The sequence below is a fragment of the Microtus oregoni genome, unplaced genomic scaffold, assembly GCF_018167655.1.
Source record: "Microtus oregoni isolate MIOR12 unplaced genomic scaffold, Mior012 000015F_ref0000493, whole genome shotgun sequence".
NCBI lineage: Eukaryota > Metazoa > Chordata > Mammalia > Rodentia > Cricetidae > Microtus > Microtus oregoni.
Genome location: NW_024543074.1, coordinates 2,929,951 through 2,952,266, shown reverse-complemented (window position 1 = coordinate 2,952,266; position 22,316 = coordinate 2,929,951). Strand labels below are relative to the sequence as shown.

The 22,316-nt window shown below is 45.3% G+C and overlaps 1 protein-coding gene across 1 annotated transcript; it reads right to left on the bottom strand.

The window, feature by feature from the left end:
• Window positions 1-275: 275 nt before the first annotated feature.
• On the bottom strand, window positions 276-14,551 carry Ube2z (ubiquitin conjugating enzyme E2 Z). The gene is made up of 7 exons (XM_041664193.1): window positions 14,127-14,551; window positions 12,156-12,228; window positions 10,115-10,302; window positions 7,568-7,679; window positions 5,695-5,807; window positions 4,193-4,283; window positions 276-2,231 (listed from the first exon to the last, which is right to left on the bottom strand). Exons 1-7 carry the CDS (start codon window positions 14,447-14,449, stop codon window positions 2,061-2,063), a joined length of 1,071 nt encoding a protein of 356 aa, XP_041520127.1. The 5' UTR covers window positions 14,450-14,551; the 3' UTR covers window positions 276-2,060.
• Window positions 14,552-22,316: the final 7,765 nt, after the last annotated feature.

Sequence of the window (22,316 nt, the reverse complement as noted above, 5' to 3'; positions counted from 1 at the left end):
CTTTTGGCTGCCATAGTGTGGGCCCATCTCTACCTCAAACTGTCCTCACAGGACATGCTCACGTCAGTCTTGAAAGCTACTTTTGAATCCACTGGACACAGCACATGGAGACTCTCCTCTTCCAAATCTCAAACTAGACACAACTACTTCCCACAGAAACCCCAGTCCTCAGCATGTAGAAACAGGCGTCCCGCCTGCAATTCTTAGCCCAGCTTAAGTAAACACTGATTTCACGTTTTTACACAAACCCTCCCACACCCATAGGTGCTTCCTCCTTCTGCCAAAACAAACTTTATTGCACCAAAAAGGAAAAAAGAAAACTTCATTTATGTACAGTCAGATATAAAGACATTTCTTTGACTCCTGTGCATATATTTCCTCAACTTAAGATTAGGGCATAAAAGTCAGGCTGCTATGCCAGACATGCTCTGCCCCATGGCAGGGCCAAGGAGAAGATTGTCACTTGAAAGTGGGAACACTTAAATGGATGACAGACAACACTGGACCCACAGACCAAAGTCATTCTTCTCGGCCCTGGACTAGCTCTGGGAATGGAAGAGGGAAATTGGAAGCAGGGTCTCTTTTCAAGTCTCCACATCAGACCCAGCCTCCAGGTAGCCTAAACAAACTTCTGCTCCCCAAGTGAACTGTCCCTGTCCAGTTTTCTTTCTGCCCTCCCAAGAGGTCCCTCTTTGTGCCCTATCTTCTCCGTGTATCTTCTAGGGAGTCCCATGATCCACAAGGCAGAGACCTTTATAGCAGCGGGCAGGGCAGGTAGTTCTCTGCATTCCTCGGGGCTGGATAGTGCAGGAGGCCTGTACCACATGGATCACTAACTACCTACTAGGAGTCAGAACAGCAAACCTGAAAAGTGTGAACTGTATCAAACTGGGAAGGATGGATTCCTGATCCCAAGCCACTGAAAACATGTTTTTCTGACTCAACCAGCTGAAGGATCACTGTAGCTAAATTCAAAAAAGGAGCAGAGCCAGTAACAGGGGAGAGATAAAAGGAGGAGTCTCCAGTCCCCACCACAACCCCCTTGCCGTTGGCTCTCCATGCTCACAAAGCCCCAGGGGATGGGGGGGGGGAGGTCTGAAAGGAGGACAGAACTACAGACTGGGATGAAAATACAAAAGAACAGCTGAACAAAATAGGGTCTAGTATCAAGTCTCCCCGTGTTCTACCCCAAGAAAACCACCCTCCTTGACTAGTATTCAGGAAAATCTGTAAGAGACTATTTTATGTAGTGGCTCAAATCCCATACATGCTGCAGCTGCCTGTGCTGGGAACCTTTCAAATCAGTGATTGTGGGAACACAGTAAGCAGCTTCCTCTGACACCTGTGCAGGCTTAACAGCAACCTGGGCTCCGTCCCAGTGGGACTTACCTTCCACCTGTAACCTAAAATGCTGAGGAAATGGTGCGAGGGAGAAAGGTGCTCAGGTGCTAGGTAAAGCTTACTGATCAGCAGCCCAGACCCCACCACTGTTCTTCTCTTTGGTCTGTCTAGAACAGTGACTATAAATTAGGAAAAACAAAGTTATGCTAGACCATGGAAAATAATGGGAGAAGGGAGGAAAAGGGTGTTGGGAAGCCCTGCTTTAAGACTGAAGACAAACAGATAACCAACCAGACTGCTTAAGTGTCACAGACAGGACCCCACCCAAACTCCCAGCTATCCCTATAAACCACTTGGGCATGCTCCCTCTTGGGTTCTCATTTTCTGTCTTCTCCTATCCCTAATTAGCTGGCCCTGCAGAGAGGTGTGTTGGTTGTTTAGCTTTGCCAGAGGCCACCACTCTAGGTCCTCTTGCAAAAGTGCCCTGGCCCTGATCCAGGATTGACTATAGCCCCAGGTGCTCCAGCACCAAGGAGGTCAGATTGGGAACAGCCCCACTCCCACACCCTGGAATTGAGTTTGCTTGCTTCTTGCCATCTTGCGGGATGCCGGGAAGCCGACACTTTTGAAGGGAGATGCACAGTGCCTCTCCATCCCTGGGGTGAGGGGAGGGGCTCTGCTGGGACTTTCGAGTTGGGGGAGGGGCAGGGGAGCAGGGTCTAGACCCTCAGGCTCCCATGAAGGTCTGTCTCTGTCCCAGATGAGCTGCTATCAGAGTCCATTTCAGCATTCTCATTATGGAGCCTCTCCAGCACTTTCTGCCGAATCAGTCCCAGACGCATCAAGAGGGACTGGTAGTCAAAGTGGCCCCGTTTCTCTCCAAAAGGGTCCTGTGGAGGAAAAGACAAGGGGATGCAAGATTCAAGTCTATTGCACAGGGGCAGAGGATGCACAGTGCAGCACAGGAAAGTGTATTACTGCCCCAAACAGGTCTAGCTTGGGCTCACACTAAAACATGTCTGCACTCTTTTTTTTTTAAATATTTATTTATTTATTATGTATACAATATTCTGTCTGTGTGTATGCCTGCAGGCCAGAAGAGGGCACCAGATATCATTACAGATGGTTGTGAGCCACCATGTGGTTGCTGGGAATTGAACTCAGGACCTTTGGAAGAGCAGGCAGTACTCTTAACCTCTGAGCCATCTCTCCAGCCCCCTCTGCACTCTTTTTAAAAGTAAGCCAATAGAGGATATGGGGGAAATTCTATGAGGTATCAAGGAAGACTGGAAGGTGGGTCTGTGTTTTCTTTTTAAATTTGTTTTGGAAAAAAAATAAATAAATAAATTTGTTTTGAGATCTTATTTATTTTTATTTTATGTGTAAGAGTGCATAGCCTGAATGTCTGCATGTCTGTGTCTGTAGAGCACATATGTGCAGTACCCATGGAGTTCAGAAGATGGGTTCCAATCCCCTAGAATTGGAATTACTAGTCCTCTGGAGGGATAGTCAGTGCTTATAAGTGATTGTAATCTGACACCTTTACACCATTGCACATAAAATAAAGTTAAATCCATCATAAAAAATTCTTTACAAAAAAACAAAACAAAAACTTCTTCCATGTTTATCTTTTGTGGTTATAAAGATTCATTCTCTAAGTCCCGTACATTCTATGCAAGTGTATTACCAATGAACTAAATTCTCAACCAACTACAACCTCAACTGAACATTAGTCTTAGGAGCAGCTATCAGTGGGTACCAGTAATGGTCACTGTATCAATGGTCCACCTTTTTCACTCATGAGGGTTATAGTCTTCAAGGCAGGATTTTAGCTTTACTCTGGGACTATCAGTTCTTCAAATGTTCCTTCATCCTTGGCAACATTTCCCCCATGCCATCTCCCCAGAAACTGCTTCTCTCACCCATACCTCACTGAACACTTCTTCACAATCTCAACATTGGTAATTGCTAAAAGGTACCAGCGACAAAATCTCTTCATGGAGAACAGACTTGGGCAGGCTTCCTCTAATGTCTCCTACTTTTTAAGATTTCTTTATTATGTATACAGTTTTCTCCCTTCACACCAGAAGAGGGCACTAGATCTCATTATAGATGGTTGTGAGCCACCATGTGGTTGCTGGGAATTGAGCTCAGGGCCTCTGGAAGAACAATCTTAACCTCTAAGCCATCTCTCCAGCCCCAGAGCCTATTCTTTTTTTTTTTTTTTTTTTTTTTTGATTTTTCGAGACAGGGTTTCTCCGTAGCTTTTGGTTCCTGTCCTGGAACTAGCTCTTGTAGACCAGGCTGGCCTCGAACTCAGAGATCCGCCTGCCTCTGCCTCCCGAGTGCTGGGATTAAAGGCATGCGCCACCACCGCCCGGCCCCCAGAGCCTATTCTTATATGAAGCCAGCACACATTTCCCCAGTACAAGCAGAGAACTTATTACCACCTTTAGAATAGGAATCAACATGACACTACACACCTAAGGCTACCCTACAACAGTGTTCCCCATGAGCCCTTAGGGTCAGGGTCAGAATTCCAACAGTGATTCTCTATAATATTTGAGGTTCTCAGCAGTCTGTATGTTCTTGGAAGAGCTGAAAGGACTAAAGAAAGGTTGTAATGTATGTTCCAGAACAGATTGTTCCAACTTGACTGAGATGACTATGCCATGTCTAGAAATCATCTCCACACACTTTCTTAAGCAAAGCAGTCTTTTTTGCTGGCTTCAGCTCCTCAAATGACAAAGGATTCTTTGGCTGTAACATTTTATGAGATGCGGATGGAACCTGGAGGATTCTTCAGATTCTGTGTGGGGCTTTGAGAATTAGCAAGAAAATACTATATTACCTGCATGGTCTGGCCTTGAAGATGCAGGCGATCTTTGCAGGCCACCTCATAGAAGTCATAATACTCCAGGAAGGATTTCTCCATTACTCCCCTGGGAATTGAACAGACAAGTCAGAAACATGAGGCACAAGTCCCAGTCACTTCTTAATATTAGGGTTTTTTGTTTTTGTTTTTCCTTTTGAAACAGGGTTTCTCTGAGTATTCCCGACTATCCTGGAACTGTCTCGAACTCACAAAGATGTACCTGCCTCTGCCTCCTGAGTGCTCGGATTAAAGATATGTGCCACCACTGCCCAGTCACTTCCTAATCTTAATGCCAAATTGCACATGTCTCTGCAGTTAAGAGACTACTCTTGCAGAAGAGCCGAGTTGGTTTCCCAGCACCCATGTCAGGTGGCTCATATTGCTTGAACTCTACTCAAGTGTATCTGACACCCTCTTCTAGCCTGGACACCACACTCACATGTGCTTATCCATGGGCAAAAAAAACATACATGTACATAATTAAAATTTAAAAAAAAAAAAAAGAGCACTGATGTTCTTCCAGAGGATCTGGGTTCATGTCCCAGCACACACATAGCAACTTTAGTTCCAGGGGATCTGACTTCTGGTATCCAAGAGTTCTTGCACACGCACACATATCTCTCTCTCTCTGTCTCTCATTACATACATACATACACCCTTCCTCCCTCTTAGGAAGTTTGAACTGACTTTGTTGTAAGTTCACCTAGTTTTAGCACTCAGAAAAAATTGCTTTGGTTTTTTTTTTTTTTTTTTTTGAGAAAGATTTCTCAGTGTAGCCTTGACTGTCCTGGAACTCACTCCTCACTCTGAAGACCACACTGGCCTCGAACTCACAGAGATCTGTCAGCCTCTGCCTCCCAAGTGCTGGGATTACAGGGATGCACCATCCTGGCATTGAAATTGGTTTTAATGGCGTTTACTCTCATTGGGCTCTCTCCACCCCTTCATCAAATCAGAGGCTTTCTGAAGATATGCACTACCTTCCCCATCATACTCCACACTCACTCACTCTCTCTCTCTCTCTCTCTCTCTCTCTCTCTCTCTCTTTTTGTTTTTGTTTTTTGAGACAAGGTTTCTCTGTAGCTGTAGACCCAGCTGGCCTTGAACTCACAGAGGTCACTGAGATTTGCCTGCCTCTGCCTCCCAAGTACTGGGATTAAAGGCATACGCCACCATTGCCTGGCCCATACTATTTTTTTTTTTTGATTTTTTGAGACAGGGTTTCTTTGTAGCTTTGGAGCCTGTCCTGGAACTAGCTCCCGTAGACCAGGCAGGTCTCGAACTCACAGAAAAACCCAGAGAAACCCTGTCTTGAACACCCCCCCGCCACCAAAATAAATAAACAAATAAATAAATAAATAAATGGATGAATACATTAATAAATCCTCCCTCTTTCTACTAACAATGGACTCTGATGCAAAGGTCCTCACAGGTACAAAATGACTCTCTAAAATGGATGGACACTTAGTGGCACATACCGTAAGGGTTCAGGGCAGGGGCACTTTCCCTCCATCATGTCACAGACTGCAACTCTGATGGTCTCATGCCGGATACATTCATTATAGTTTTTGCTGTCTCCTGGATGCCTTTCCTATAATTTGAAAAATACCATAGTACCCATTTAGTCAGAGAAAAGTTAGTACAAAGATACTCGGGATTAGTACAGGGTACATGACCCAAATAAACACACATGGTCCAAGAACACCTTATCCTTTGTAGGTCCAAAACAAACAACTAAACCTCGGATCCTTGGCCTCTCTCTATAAAAACAGCCATTCTATTATAGGTCAAATGACTGTAACCAGTAAACCAGATCCATTAGATTACCTCAATAAAAGACCTATTAAGTAAGGATGAAATGGAGAACAATACTGAAGGCTTCTGGTTAATTCCTTTTCATGTCTGTAGGGCTCCACCCCACCATCACTATCTACTGTAAGTTATCAAAGAAAGAACCTTTTAACTTTTCAAACAAAAAAAGAAGTCAAAAATTGCCGGGTGGTGGTGGTGCACGCCTTTAATCCCAGCACTTGGGAGGCAAAGGCACACAGATCCACCAGGTGGTGCAATTTTAATCCCAGCATTCAAGAAGCAGAGGCTGGCGGATCTCTGTGAGTTCGAGGCCAGCCTGGTCTACAAGAACTAGTTCCAGGACAGGCTTCAAAGCTACCCAAGAGAAACCTTGTTTCAGAAAAAGAAAAAGAAAAAAAAAAAAAAGGCAAAAATTGGGGGCTAGACATATGTAAATAAGTTATACAGCACTTGGCCATAGGGTTCTACCCCAAACATGCATGTGCATAATACACACACATAATAAGGACTAAATGAAATCATCTGAAAAACAAACAAAATAAAATCCTTTATCACCTACTTGAAAATTAGGACAATATTTACCTCATAGTTAGCATAAACATTAAACAATACACATATATAGGAATAGCACAGCATTACCTTTGGTAAATGTGCATTTCCTATGACTTTTTTTTTGGCAATGCTAATTAGGATATTCTTGCCTTTACTAATGACTAGCCCCCCTCCCACTTTTTGTTTATTAAGACGGGGTTTCTCTGTGTAACATTCCTGGCTGTCCTGGAACTTGTTCGGTAGACCAGGCTGGCCTTGAAATCAGAGATTCACCTGCCTGTGCCTCCTGAGTACAGGGATCAAAGGCATGCACCACCATCACCTGACCCAAGACTAGCACCTTTAACTATACAAATAATAGAGTACACTTTCTATCTCCAAAATAACAGACAGCTAGAGAAAGACACAGGTCTGTGATTTGTGAGTCTCAGTACTGGGAAAGACTGGAGCAAGGAAACCTAGTCTATGAGGCTAGTTAAGAGCACGTGCTGCTCTTCCAGAGGGCCAGAGTCTGGATTCCAGCAATCGCATCTAGCAACTCACAATCTCTAGCAACTTCAGCTTCAGGTGACCCTCTTTTGGCTTCCATGCCATGTACATATGTGCATGCATGTACACCACATAACACACACTTGATTAAAGGCGTGCACCACCACGCTGGGCTTCTTTTTTTTTTTTTTTAGTCAGGGTGTCACTATTCAATCTTACCTGGCCTAGAAATCGCTACATAGACCTTGCTTACTTTCACTTCAGAAATCTACCTGCTTCTGCAACCCTCGTACTGGGATCAAAGGCATGCTTTACCATGCCCAGCTGTTACTGTAATTCTCACAAATAAACACCATCCATGTCAGTTCCCTTTCTTTCCTACACTGGCGTTATGTGGGGCTATCCTAGTATAAAAAGAGAAAGACTTTCAAGAGGCAGCTCAGAGCACCTATAGCCTCTGATATTGCAGGCCTCAGCACATAGAGTAAGAGTCCTTACCTGTTCAAAGCCTGGCTCGTTGTGGTAGGGATTTTCAGTCATCAGGGACTGGATGGAGATGAGCACAGAAGAGATGCTCTGGGCTGGGCTCCAGGCAGGGCCAGTCCATGTACTGCAAATACAGCAGAGGGACAGGAAGAGGGTGATGCAGAGAACAGCCAGGGAACCCTGACAGTAGCAGCATCACCATCATTAGTGACTCACCGGAAGTTTCTCTTTCACTATTAACACTTGGGAAATTCCCAGTTTCTGTCTTACTCTCATTTACCAGAACAGTCAAAGGCCTATATCCTTCTATCAACTGAGAACAGAAGAAAACAGAGAGCAAGCAAGACAACTCTGAAAAGACTTTCTTTGAGCTAGAAGAGAAACAGTAGCCAAGAAAGATTACCCTACCAAAACAAGGATCCAAGTTAATAAAAATAACTCTAAAGGTTGTCTAAATGTTAACCTGCGACTTCAAAATGTTTATTTATTTATTGGTGGTGACAGAGTTGGTGGAGGAAAAACAGCTAATCAGAGGCACAAAGGTGGCTAAAGCTGTTGTCTATAAGGCTACACAATGAAGTTCATGGTCAGGGACTCTGCTCTACAACAAGCCAAGCAGGATAAATCTCTGAAGATACACAACTCTGCTAACATAGAAAGGAAGGTGGTAGGTACATTTTCACAATGTGGAGAACAAGTTGAATACCAGGGAAAATACCCCACACAATCTTTTTTTTAGACTGGGTCTTGGAATAGCCCTGGCTATTCTCCAACTTAAAAGCAACTCTCCCGTCTCTGCCTCAATTCCAGGGATTACAGGTATGCAATACACCACTCCTAAATAAACCACATCCACATCAGACATTAAAGAAGTGGGTCAGTTGGACATCAGTGGTTTTTTTTTTTTTTTCTTTGGAGGTAGGGTCTCACTAATGCTCTAACTGTTCTAGAACTTGGCACATAGACCATACTGGCCTTGGCCTTAACAGAGATCAGCCCTTCCATGCATTGTAGATATTTATTTTAGATCAATTAATAAACAAGATGCCATGAGAGAGAGAAGCGGAACACAACCTGAGCCAAGACTAGCTTATTTAACTGAGCACTGCCCTTTCTCTTCTACACTCGAGGAAGGCCTGAGTCAGGGGTGTGGAACAGTAACTTCACAGGTTGCTCTCTCCCAGGAGTTCCCTAGCAACTTTGCCTTCTACTTCCCACTTCACATGGACAGGAATTCAAGTCAACATGGTCAGCTCTCATTTCATTTCTTTCAGCAGCCAGTCAGCTCAATGATTCTTTCTAGGTATGAAGAGAAGGAAGTAAGCCAATAAAGCTAATGTAGCCAACTAAAAATATTAAGAATTTTTCTACTCCATGATTCTTAACTGTTAAGTTTTCTATTTCTGGATGGGTCTTTTCCATGCAACAAACTTCTTCCACCACCACTCTTTGCCCGCTCTTTCTATGGCTCGTAAGTATCCAAAATGGCTTCATGTTAGCTCACTGACGCTTTCAGGAACAAATTTCACACCAACCCCAAGACTCAGCTGTCATATTACCAAGGGACACACACATACACCCAATTCCACCAGCAGAGACACTTGTGTAGCCTAATAAGATGAAAGACTTATTATGGGCACTCTCCTTCAAAGGGACTCCCAACTGTCATCTATCAACAGTATAGAGTATAGTATATCATAGCCTTAGATTTGAGAATTCTAGAAAAATACGAACCATATCTCTAGTATGTTGTAGCTGCCTTTCTCACACAAACCTAAAAATGTGCTAGATGGAAGAAACAAACAGGATCACCAGTTTAGGTGACTTTCTTAACATCCAATCCGTATTTATTCTCCATCTCAAGGAACTCTGGATCACAAAAGAACAATCTAAAACATGCTACAAGACATTCTTCATTCTGAATTTTAAACTCACAAAAGCAGCTGACACAAAATGAGTAAAAATTCCACAAAGCAACATCCCAGTAGCACCCAGGGAGTATACTTGATACCTGTTTCATAACTGCTATAATCCAAACTCGGATTTTTTAAATTCAATTATTATTTTATCATAAACATTATTAGCACCACCGCCTCCAAAGGCACCCATTCAGAGACTCCAATCAGACACCCCCTACATGAATACAACAGTCCTAGAGTCATTCTCGAGCCTTATGGAAAAAAGTGAGACCCTAATGTTCTAAGGGATTAGTTCTCAAAGGAGTGTACAGCATAATCACCCGCACAGCCTCAAAAGCAGACCACTGGCATGCTCCAAATGTCTGGTACATCTCATAGAATGGGACTTTCAAGTCTGCAGATACTGCTGTGGCAGCTCAGGGACCACACTTGTAGACCACTTCATAAGACATTCCTTATATATAATAATTTGATTTTACTCCTTTCCATCTAGAATGACACCAGTCAGGAACCATCCTGAGAACTAAAGAGTTGACCACTTTTATGCTGTGGGTTCAGTTGAGGTACCCCAGTGGATGATGGCTGCTCTAAAGTGATTATTTGCTAATAACAACTTGGCCACTTAGAAGTCTCCTCTTACCCTAGAATACTCAAGCAGACTTTCCCATTGCGGTAGAAGTTGGGGTTAAACCTCACTGTGTTATTGCCCGTTGTCATCAGTTTGACCCGAGGTGGGTGGATGGGGTAGTCGGGTGGACACCGAAAGACGAACAGGAAGAAACCCCCTTCATAAGGAGTGTCAAATGGGCCTGTGATCAATGCATGAATCTGTAAAATAAAACCCCATCTCAAAATCTCAAAATTGTGATGTGATGCCCCACCACAGCCCCTCCTGGCTTCCACCTGCTACCCACACCAGGAACATGCATTGCCTGGTGTTCATATTCCACGTCCTCACCACACAGAATGAACTGCCTGGGGGCTCACTCCCATAAGTGGGTCTTCAAATTAAGTGAATCTCACTATAGTGGGACAGCATCATACCTCACACTTGGAGTTATATTCAAAAGTTAAATCCCAAGGTGAAAAATGACCCTTGTCCATATTACCTTAAAGGTTGGGGTTTTGTTTTTGTTTTTCCCCCATCAGACCTCGCTGATTGGTGTATGGACAACAAATGGAACCTAAACATGTAAAATAGCATTTTCTTATGTTTAAGGAAGTAATACATATTTTTACTAAGATGTTTGGATTTGCAAAGGTTAACCATGCTTATGACACAATTCTACTCTATGTTTGTATGATAGGAAGGGGAAGTAAGATGAATGGAAGAAAAGGATTGGAGGTTACAGCACCAGCACCAATAACAGTGCAGAAATGACGACTACAATGGATGCATAGGTGTCTGCTTCTTGCCTCCAGAGGATCTAAACTACCACTTCCATGTCAGAGATACAAAGAAAAATGAGCAAACTCAGGAGTACATTAAAAGAAAACAAACCATCCCCCAAAACTCCCCAACACAGCTATAAATATATATATATATATATATATATATATTTATCACCAATCCTTAAAACATAACATTAAGTTCTCTTCCTCCACAAGTTGTAATTATTGGACATAATCTCCCTTCAAGAAGAGAAGCAAACCTCAGTTGGCTCAATTCTACCTCTTTTTCAAAGGCTTCTAACAACTTAAGTATGCTCAGAATAACAGCCAAAGGGGAAAGGACCTTGCATTCCCATGCCTCAATCTATAATCCTACCTTGTCCTGGCAACACAGTAGGCTATATTTTAGTCTGCAAACTCTGGAAATAGTAAAGTCAACTGGCATCAAGTCTAAGGCCTCAAGTATTGGCATATTACTCTAGCATTTGACTGGAGACACCATGTCCCAGGAAAAAACATTTCTAACCATGTGAAAACAAAAAACAAAAAAAAAAGGAGGTGGGGGAATCAATTTTAAAAAAAGTCTATTTAAAATAAAAAAGTATATTAGAATACAAAAGCTGAGTTTTTACTTTAGGAAATCTGAACTCATTAGTTACTGCTTAAAACACTAGATTTAGGAAATCTGATTTCTTCCCAAAAACAGCATATGTCCAAATTCACTCCTGAGAACATTCAATGACAGAGAAGCCTAGGTACATATGCCAGAGAAATATGATCATTATGTAGATCATTCTGTGTAGAGGATAAGAGAGGACAGGTCTCTGGGGGAGGGAGATACTCTAAATCTAGTATCTAGAGAAGAATCCTTTATCACAAACCAAGATGACCACATCCCCAGCTTTCCCTGCACCTGACTTGCAGTACCATAGTAAAAATCAAGATGCTAAGATGGAACAAGAGCTTGGGGTACAATGGATAGGGTGACCATAATTTATCACCTAGGGTGGAGCATTTGAGAGGGAAAGAGTGGCCTGGAACAAGAGGCACATCTTGTCAATCTGAGGATTTTCCAAGCCTAACAATACCTGTGTGTACCCTAACAACAGACCCACTCAAGATTCTGCTCCACTTCTCACTGTGCAACTTTGGGCAAGCCACTTACTTTCTTGGGGTTTTGATTTCATTGCTATTACAAGAGGAAAGCTAAATAATGTTTTAGGCTCTTTCAACTTTATGAGTCTAATTTTCCAATAATTCCCCTGCCCCCACCCCATCAAGTTACATACCTTAGTCATGTCAACAGTATCAGGTACAACGAACATTCCTGGAGGAGGCTCCTTATAAATGGACATGATATCCCTGTATAACATCAAGAGAAGTTGGAGGAATGAGGAGAGAAAAGGGAAAAACCCAGGACAGCTATTATCACTTCAGTGAGCCCAGGGGTTTCGAGAAATTGGTGCTTGGTACCACAAATGTTTGTACTGTCTTGTTGGCTGAGAAACCTCATCTGAATACTCGTCAGGCGGGCAGAGAGCAAATTATTATCAAAGGGGCATTGTTTCCCTCGAGGTGGGGGGCACTGAAAAGAAAAAAATAAGCCAACATCCCAATGGGATCAGAAACAGATGTCATCCTGGAAAAGCCACATCCCTCTCAATTCTTCCTACATGGAAGCTCATTTACTTCCCATCCACTTCCTAGATTCCCAGGCACTACAACCAAGCACAGAGACTTAAAAAAAAAAAAGTAATTGGGAAGGCATCAAGTCTACTCCTAAACTTGTTCCAAAAGCCACATGGTGGGCCTCTGCTGGTAAGGAGACTGCATGAAGACTGCAGGAGTAAGTCCACCATGGTCTGTGTTTCCAGGAAACTAACAGGATAGAGTTCTTCATGGTGGGGAGAAGGGAACCCTCTGAAATGCCAATTTCCTATCTAGAAGATGACATTTAGTAACCAGGATAAATAAATTTCTAGGTCATTATCTAATCAACTAGAATGGATCAGCTGAGAACTGGCTCAAGGAAAAGTCAATTATGAGGAAGTCAGGAGACATGGTAGGATAGCAGACCAAAAACATGTTTGTGCCAAACTCAAAGGTGTATCAGGACTGGGGCATCAAACTGCCATGGGGTCGAACTCTGTGTTGAAGTTAGAGGTGGAAATCTCTGTGAAGTTGCTGTTCTGTATCAGGCACTGGGCCAGGTCCTTTAAATGCACGGTGTAGTTTATTTACTAGAAACTTGAAAAATATGTGGGTGGGCAAACACCTGAAGGGACTTGGAATGTTCAGGATAATGCCTATGAAGGGCATGAAGAGAGTCAAGTCTGGTCATCAGGAAGCTGTTCAACAGGGCTACCCTTTCCCATGCAATAGGTATTACACTAAGTAAGCACTTTTGCAAAAACACATTCATCTATGAAGCGATACGATCTAAGATCAGTCACCCAAGAAACAAGCACGGAAAGGCCAGGCCTTTTGTTTCCTACATTTGAACAGAGTGTATCTGCTTCACAAAAAGTAAATCAGACAGATAATCCAGGGGGGAAATACAGGGAAAAAGTTTTTGAATAGGCTAATACAATCCAAAGTGATACTAGCAGAGGGGAGAAACTCTGAGTTTCCGGAACAGGTGTGAGAGTGGGGCAGCTTTCGGGAGACCGAAAAAGGAGTTCAAGAGAAGACCTGGAAAGTCAGGAAGGCCATCTAGACCTGAGGAAAGGACCATATGGTGGGGATTTGAGGAAAGGTAAGGTTAAAAAAAAAAAAGAATAAGAAGGCTGGCTTGAGTCTGCAACAAGGAATGCAGGCAGAGTATGTCCCAAGCGGGGCTCCAGAAGAGATGAGGGGGGACCTATGGGTGGGGCCTGAGGGCAGCCTCTAGGTAGGCTGGTGGGGTAAGGAAGAGAGGAGGCGCGAAGGGTGGGACCCAACGTTACCGAGGAGCAAAAGGGTCGGGTTTCGGGCGAATGGGAGGGGGTAGGGAAAGGGCATCCAGAACCGAGCCGCAAGGCTCGCCGGAGGTCGCCAAGGGGCGGGGTATGCCCGAGGGCACCGTGGATGGTTTGGGCGTGTAGGGCTGAGTGCTGAGGAGAGAGAGGGAGGGAGGGAGGGACACTAAAGCCCCGTCAGCGAACGACCGCAGGGTTTGGGCCTGGAAGACATGAGGCGGGAGTGAGCCCCGATGGGGAAGGGGGGGCGGGGAAGGTCGAGTCCCGGAGCTCCCGGCTGAGGGAGGAAAAACCCCGGCTCACCGCTTGATCCGAAGTAGACACTGAGGCGCGGTTCGCTCGCCGTCCCAGTCCGAGCTGAGCGTGGGGTCCCAATGGCTAAGCAGCGCAGCCCCGTGGGCAGCGGCCGAGGGCGGGAGTCCTGGCAGCGGAGCCAGGCCGCTCCCCGGCCCCCCGGCCCCGCCCGCCGCCGCCGCCGCCGCCCACACATCCGGCAGGAAAGGCGGCCCGAAGCCGCCGCCGCTCCCGCTAACGCCGACCACACCGGCAACACCGCTCGCCCCTGGGCCTGCCGCCCCGGCGCCAGCCGTCGCCGTCGCCGCCTCCTCAGTCGGACTCTCCGCCATCGCTGCTTCGCTTCCGGGACTGCTCAGCAGCACGTCCGCCGACCAGAGCGGCCGCTGCTCCCGCACCACCGAGAGCCGGGCCAGAGTGTCCCCACCCTCCGCTTCCCCAGCCCGGGCGGCGCTGGCTCCGCCCACCTCCTCCCGGACCAGCGAGAGAGAGGCGTGCTGCCAGAGCGTCCACCCACGGTCCTCCAGGGCTGGGGGCGGGGGCTAGCGGACTAGTCGTTCCAGGCTGGCGCTAGTTCGGCTCTACTCCGGAGGCCCTGGCAGCCCACCTCCGTGGAAGGCTTCATGTTCAAGTGTTGATCTGGGCGGAGGAGGTTCAGAGAAGATGGAGAGAGCCACAGTTTATCCCTTTAAAGGGAGGGACCATCGGATACTCTTCTAGGGTAGGACTGAGGTCCAGCCTCTAAGGGAAAGCTTGACTAAGTTAGGGTCCTTCGCGTCTCCACGGTTCTGTGATGGATCATGCCTCGTAACCTTCCACCAAGGACTACTATTGCCCTCTGCCAGCGGCTGGACCAAGAGGGAAAACGGAATGAGAACCTGCGAATGAAACACCACCTCGTTTCTGTTTACTCAGTTTTTATTTATGAAGGGCCTGCTTACGGTCAGGAGCTGTTGCTAGGCATTGCCCTGGAGATTATGACAGCTAGGTAGAGGGAGTCAAACGTCAAGCTTGATTCCAAGCTCAGTATTTTTTCTCCCCGATAATACTAGAATTAAGGGTTTGAAATTCTGAATTTCTTAGAGCTATACTGAGATTTGTAATAAGAAAATTAATTTTATGACTAAGCGGAACAGACCTTAAACCGCGTCCTCCAGACACGAATATGAGAACGTGTGTGTATACAGTCTCATAAAATTGCCTGAAAACCAGTGGTACCACACGCCTGAGAATTTAGACAACCCTTCCAGCTGGACTGAGGCAACATTCATAACATACTGATATTTCTACAGCAAAGTATATGAATTTTTTGTTTGTTTTGAGACAAGGTCTCTATATACAGCTGCCTACCTCAGCCTCCCCAGTGCTGAGATTACCTGCATAAACCACTACAGCCAGTGAAATATTCATATTATTTTCAGTACATTTATGAATACTCATTCTAGAACAAATGCCCAGGGCCTCACTTTGGATTAGGTCTCCCCAATATTCTCTCCCCAACACTCCAAAGAAGCCTGGTTCCTAGGATGGCACATGCCTGTAATTCCAGCACTAAGGAAGCTGAGGAGACAGGAGGGTCATGAGTTCCAGAATAGTTGGTCCCACAAATTGAGTTCAAGGTCAGCCTGGGCTACAAAGTGACACCCCGTCTCAAAAAATAAAAACCAACAAATGAAAAGCCTGGGTTCCAAGCCAGGCAGTGGTGGAGCATGCCTTTAATGCCAGCACTGGGAGGCAGAGGCAGGCAGATAGATCTCTGCGAGTTTGAGACCAGCCTTATCTACAGAGCGAGTTCCAGGATAGCCAGGGCTACTCGGCGAAACCCTGTCTCTTAAAAACCCAAAAGCCCGTGTTTTCTTTATTTGTGCATTTTCTCAAATGGTCTGGGGATCTGGAAATAGCTAACATTTTATTGAAGCTGCTAATCGAGTGCTTCGGGCCACACACTTTTTATCTGCTTCATCTTATTTATTCCTTTCACCAGTTCTATGATGTGAGGCCTGTTATTAGCCTTTTCTGACAGGCGGAAAGATAGCAGGCATCCAAAGGTCAGGCATACACACGGGATAACACTGAGAGCAGGTGGCGGCACTGCATCTGACTCCAGACAAGTTCAGATCACTCTGTGCCACTGTTACTCCCACACTCCCTACATATTACCTTGTCATTTTACTAATTATGGTCCTTTGGGATGAGTTGCCCTGCCCTCTGCACCCTCTAACCGCACACACCTGAGATTCTGTCTTGTTATTTGTGAATTCAGCATAGGGCTTAGTATAATTTATCTTAGGAACTTAACAGTAAATAAAATCAGTAATTTTTTTGTTTTTCGAGACAGGCTTTCTCTGTGTAGCTTTGGTGTCCATCCTGGAACTAGCTCTTGTAGACCAGGCTGGCCTTGAACTCACAGAGAGCCCACCTGCCTCTGCCTCCCGAGTGCTGGGATTAAAGTGGTGTGCCACCACCACCTGGTGAATCAGTAAAATATTTTGGTGTGGTTCCATGTTTTGTTGATGTATCTTTGTTTGGGCTTGATTCTTTTTAATGAGAACATTTTATTAAAACATTATTTTATTTTACATGTATGAGCGTTTTGCCTGAATCCATGTCTGTGTACCAAGTGTGTGCCTGGTGCCCATGGAGGTCAGAAGAGGGCATTTTTAGATTTCCTGTAGCTGGAGTTGTGGATGATTGTGAAACCCTATGTGTGTGCTGGGAACCAAACCTGGTTCCAGTCACAGAGGCCCCAAACCTGCCTTTGGAATGGAGGGATTCCTCTGTGTGTTCTCACTTTTATACTATGGTTCTTCTCTCCCTCCATCTACCTACATAGCGAGATGAGCCTCCAACTCCCACTGGTCTTCAGCCCCCTGAGTGCTAGGGTTATAAACTTGCACCACCATGTCTGGCTAAAACACTTTTCAAGTTCAAGATCTGGAAATGATGGGGTAATAACCAGAATATTGCCTTATGATTCAGACATAAGAAATAAGGTTTTTGAGACAGGGTTTCACCCTGTAACACAGGCTGGCCTCAAATCTGAAAGGATTTTCTCTTTCCTCAGCCTCCAAGGCTGGGATACAGGCATCCATCACCATGCTTGCCTAGTTTAGGAGATTTGACTTTTAGAGCCAGTCATGATATCACAATCTTGTAATCCTAGCACTTGGGAGGAAGAGGCAGGAGAGTAAGGAGTTTAAAGTCATCCTTGGCTATATATCTTTGAAGCCAGGCTGGGCTATGAGACCCTCTCACTAACACACCTCCCAAAAAGATTAGGGTGATTTGTTTGAGACAGGGTCTCACTGTTCAGTCTTGGAACTGCCTATACGGACCAGGAATCTACTTGCCTCTGCCTTCCAAGTATTGGGATTAAAGGCATGCTTCATCACACTTGGCCAAAGATTACTTTTTAATCCCACCATCTTTAAAGTCCTGGTTTTTTTTGTTTGTTTGTTTTGCATTATACAATGGAGGAGAACCACCCCTTGAGGTTTTTCTGAGGATGAGAGTGATATTTGCACCAGTGGGTTTTTTGTTTCATTTTTCCAGACAGGGTTTCTCTGTGTAGCCCTGGCTGTCCTGAAACTCATTCTGTAGACGAGGCTGGCCTTGAATTCAGAGCGGTCTGCCTGCTTCTGCCTCTAGAGTGCAGGGACTAAAGGCGCGAGCCACCATGCCCAGTACCAGTGTTTTTAAAAGTGACAAGCACTGTAAGGATAATTGGCACCTCCCTGACTTGTCGCCTTCTCCTTTCTACCTCGTCCCCCCCTTTTTTTTTTTTTAAATATTTATTTATTTATTATGCACACAATATTCTGTCTGCGTGCATGTCCGCAGGCCAGAAGAGGGCACCAGACCTCATCACAGATGGTTATGAGCCACCATGTGGTTGCCGGGAATTGAACTCAGGACCTTTGGAAGAGCAGGCAATGCTCTTAACCACTGAGCCATTTCTCCAGCCCCCCTCGTCCCCCTTTTATATAGCTCTCAGCCTGGAACTCACAGCAATCCACCTATCTCTGCCTCCGTGGTACTGGGATTAAAGGCACGTGCCACCATGACCAGCTATTTTAGGCCTTTCTACATAATATTTTTTCTATTTAAAATACTCTTCCCCTCTTGCTTTACCAGAAGAAATCTTACTTGACCTCTCCAAACCTCTGCTCCTCATAGTAAAACTAGACAATAACTGAAGATACTAAAAGCAGAAAACGTGATAATGAATGGACACAATGACTGCCCAGGGCTAATAATAAACGCTTATTATTCTTACACATCTTTTAAAGCCGGATGAATTCCACTTTCTCTGCCAAGCCGTAACATTTCCAGGCATATTATTATTATGAATTAGTTTTAATTACCCCCTCTTCTGGTTCTTATGGTTGGTTGTTCATCCTTTATTATTATAGCACTTGCTACTTTATTTCAGTGGTTTGGTTACTCATGTCTGGCCATTGGCTAGGGCCTCCTCTAGAACAGAGAAGCCCGGGGCCCCTGTCCTTGTAGCTCGAGGGCCATTAGGTTGCTGCACAAAGGTCAGCAGGATGAGAAGGAGGCCCTGCCTTGCGGCCACAGGCCCTTCCCCCGGCCATAGATCTCCAGCATTTCACTTCTTCTCCACCCTTCCTTAGGTATTTGTTTTTAAAGTGCTGAGCCAAACTTTCCACCAAGAACCTGCAAGTCAAGGCCTGAGGGAATACTGAAGACGGCAACTACTAAAGGACCAGCTCACCACCCACCAGAGGGACTCAGGACACTTAGAGAGTGGGGGTGGGGGTGATATGAGGAGACACGTGATCAGAAAGGAAGCTGGCAAACTCCTTCCAGTCTCCATTGACTTTTTCAAGGCAACATCTGGCTCCTTTCCACAGGGAACTTGGCTAGAGGGCAGTGCAGGCTTTCTGGAACTACTTCTATGCCCTGTGGGACTGGCTGACAGCTGAGCCAGCTTCCCGAGTGTCCCCCTCTAGATCCCCCCAACTTCTGCACTGGGCCAGTACAACTCGCTAACACCTTGCAGGTGTCATCCTCAGACAGTAGGGGTTGACACGTGTTCAGATCACTTTCTGCAAAGATGCACCATGAGGATTCTTCTCCCACTTCCCCGGGCTGTGGAGGCAGGCATTCCTTTCCCTCCAGCACTCAGGGTTTTGTCTTGGTGCGATGTCAGGAATACATGAACATTTCCCTACTAGATCAGAAACCTGGAACTAAGGAAAAATCAGAGCTTGGACCAGATACTTGAAAGCTTTTAATAACTGAAACACTCCCCCCAACATGAATATATTCAGTTCTGTTGATGGTGTTTGAAGTATGATGTCACATAAGCTACAGCAAAGGCTTGTTACTTCTACTGCCTGCATCCTCCTGGGGTACTGGGCTTACTAGCATAAGCCACCACACACATTCACAATAGCTGTTTAATAACGTAATAAACAACACTCCAGTTGGGAAAGTGCTTGCTGCCCAAGAACCTGAGTTAGGATCTCCAGCACTCATGTAAAAGCTCGGGTTCAGGGGCTGGAATGATGACTCAGCAGTTAAGAGTGCATAACTGCTCTTGCAGAAGACCCATGTTTGGTTCCCAGCACTCACACTGGGCAGCTCACAAGGGCTTGAAAGTCCAACTCCAGGGGATATGACACTTCTGACTAACTCAGGCACCTACACTCACATACACAGACACACGTATATAAACATATACCACAGTAGATGAAGTCACCAGAGGAGATAGTAACATTTTAGCTAGGATGGGACAGGGCTGAGATCTGTATTTCTGCTTGCCTCCCAAGCCCATGCATTCCTGATTTTCCTGCCTCTCGCTGGAATGGAACCCAGGGTTTCAAACACACTAGCTAGGCAGGCAGTCTACCACTGAGCCACACTGCCAGACTCACGCTCAGCTCCCAAGATTGTGGTTCCTATGCTCTTCTCAGAGCAGTTTATTCACACAAACCCCCTAAGACCAATTGCATTTACAAGTATTTTGCAATAAGCAAAATAATCTCATGCATGCACCAACTCCTATGCCACAGATCCTAAAAAGGCTTAGAGTGGAGGTTATAATACTAACTAGCCTATAGTGGATATGAAAGCATTTTCCCCTCCAAGAGTCCATCTGCCAGATTCCCAGCCCTGCTGATCTGTTAAGTTCAGTCAGTTGCAAGAGTCCCATGTAAAGCCTGGGATTGGAGGGAAGATCCTTCTCAATCTTTTTTCTTTTTAAATATTTATCATGTATACAATATTCTGTCTGTGTGTATGTATGCAGGCCAGAAGAGGGCACCAGACCCCATTAGATGGTTGTGAGCCACCATGTGGTTGTCGGGAATTGGACTCAGGACCTTTGTTAGAGCAGGCAATGCTCTTAACCACTAAGCCATCTCCCCAGCCCCCTTCTCAGTCTCTTGAAGAAAAATAGGTCCCCAGTATTTCACAGGAAGGAAAAAGCAACTACTTTCCCTGGGGAGTGTTCTTTGATTACCTCTAAAGCAAGTGACCGGGCAAGGGTGCCAGCATCGTGTCCCAAGAGTTATGGTATTCTGTAACAGCACTGCCAGCTCATCTATTGCTCCCTTGGTGACACTTTGCCAGGCCAACCTCAGTCCTGTTCCTTGTCTTTGGCTTCAGACTGCCAGTCTGTTTTGGGACTTAGCACTGGTTGGTAACCATGGGGGAATTTCTTTAGGAAAACCAAGTAAGAGGACATTGTCAATGGTAGTCAGCTTGAGAGCCTGTTGCTTCTGGTATCTAGTGGCTGTTAGCTATGTTCCTACTGCCCCACTGAACAGAAACACCCTAAGCCAACCATTGAACTACCTGGTCCCTACACAACAAAGCCAAGAAATACAGGAGAAAATGTCGCCGGGCAGTGGTGGCGCACGCCTTTAATCCCAGCACTCAGGAGGCAGAGGCAGGCGGATCTCTGTGAGTTCGAGACCAGCCTGGTCTATAGAGCTAGTTCCAGGACAGGCTCCAAAACCACAGAGAAACCCTGTCTCGAAAAACCAAAAAAAAAAAAAAAAAAAGAAAAGAAAATGTCAAATGGACTTGGGTTGGAAATGTTGGCTTGCTGCATAACCTTGGGCAAGTTACCGAATTCAGCAGTGATAAGAACAGGTTGTACAGTTTTATTAACCAGCTATGCACCCTTAAGACAGGATTTTTCCACCTCTGTGCCTTTTCCTTGGTTTCTTTCCTTTTTTTTTTTTTTTTTTTGGATTTTCGAGACAGGGTTTCTCCGTAGCTTTTTGGTTCCTGTCCTGGAACTAGCTCTTGTAGACCAGGCTGGCCTCGAACTCACAGAGATCCGCCTGCCTCTGCCTCCCGAGTGCTGGGATTAAAGGCGTGCGCCACCATGGCCCGGCTGGTTTCTTTACTTATAAAAATAACTTGTTCTGGGCTGGAGAGATGGCTCAGTGGTTAAGAGCATTGTCTGCTCTTCCAAAGGTCCTGAGTTCGATTCCCAGCAACCACATGGTGGCTCACAACCATCTGTAATGGGGTCTGGTGCCCTCTTCTGGCCTGCAGGCATATACACAGATGAAATATTGTATACATAATAAATAAATACTTAAAAAAAATAACTTGTTCCTTATGGGAGAGCTGGTTTAATGGTTAAGAGTGCATACTGTTTTTGCAGACGTGGGTTCAGAACCACTACCCACATCTGCCTGTAACTCCTGTCGCCGGGGATCTGACAGCCTTTTCTGGCCTGAGTGCCCGCATGCACACAAAACCCTCATGCCAGTGTGTCTATACACACCACACCCCAGGAGGGCGGCAGCAGTTTAATCACTATCTTACCTGGCTGATAGTGCCATTTTAGCCAACTGAAGGTGAGGGAAGGCCCAGGCACAGAAGATGCTACACGAAGCTAAGCAATTCGTTAGTTGACACCCTCCAACAGCACCCTCAGTCTCATGCAAAGATTATAGATTCTCTAAGAAGAAACTTGTCTTCTGTTTATTCAATAACATTTTGAAGTTATTGATGTTAAAAATGAAACTCACGGTGAATTAGATACAATTAAAGTGGCTGACCCCAACCTTGATCTTTTATGGATTCCCAGAATCAAACTCAGGTCAATAGGCATGTGGCAAGAACCTTTCTTTACTCAGGTGGGTATAGTGGTACACCCTTTAATTTCAGCACTTGGAAGGCAGAGAGAGGCAGGCACATCTCTGAGTTGGAGGC

Coding starts and splice junctions, on each gene's coding strand:
- Ube2z (XM_041664193.1), bottom strand. CDS start 14,449: ATGGCGGAGAGTCCGACTGAGGAGGCGGCGACGGCGACGGCTGGCGCC. Junction 10,303..12,155: donor ATACTGTTGACATGACTAAG/GTATGTAACTTG, acceptor TTTATTTTACAG/ATTCATGCATTGATCACAGG. Junction 5,808..7,567: donor ACGAGCCAGGCTTTGAACAG/GTAAGGACTCTT, acceptor TTCAAATTATAG/GAAAGGCATCCAGGAGACAG.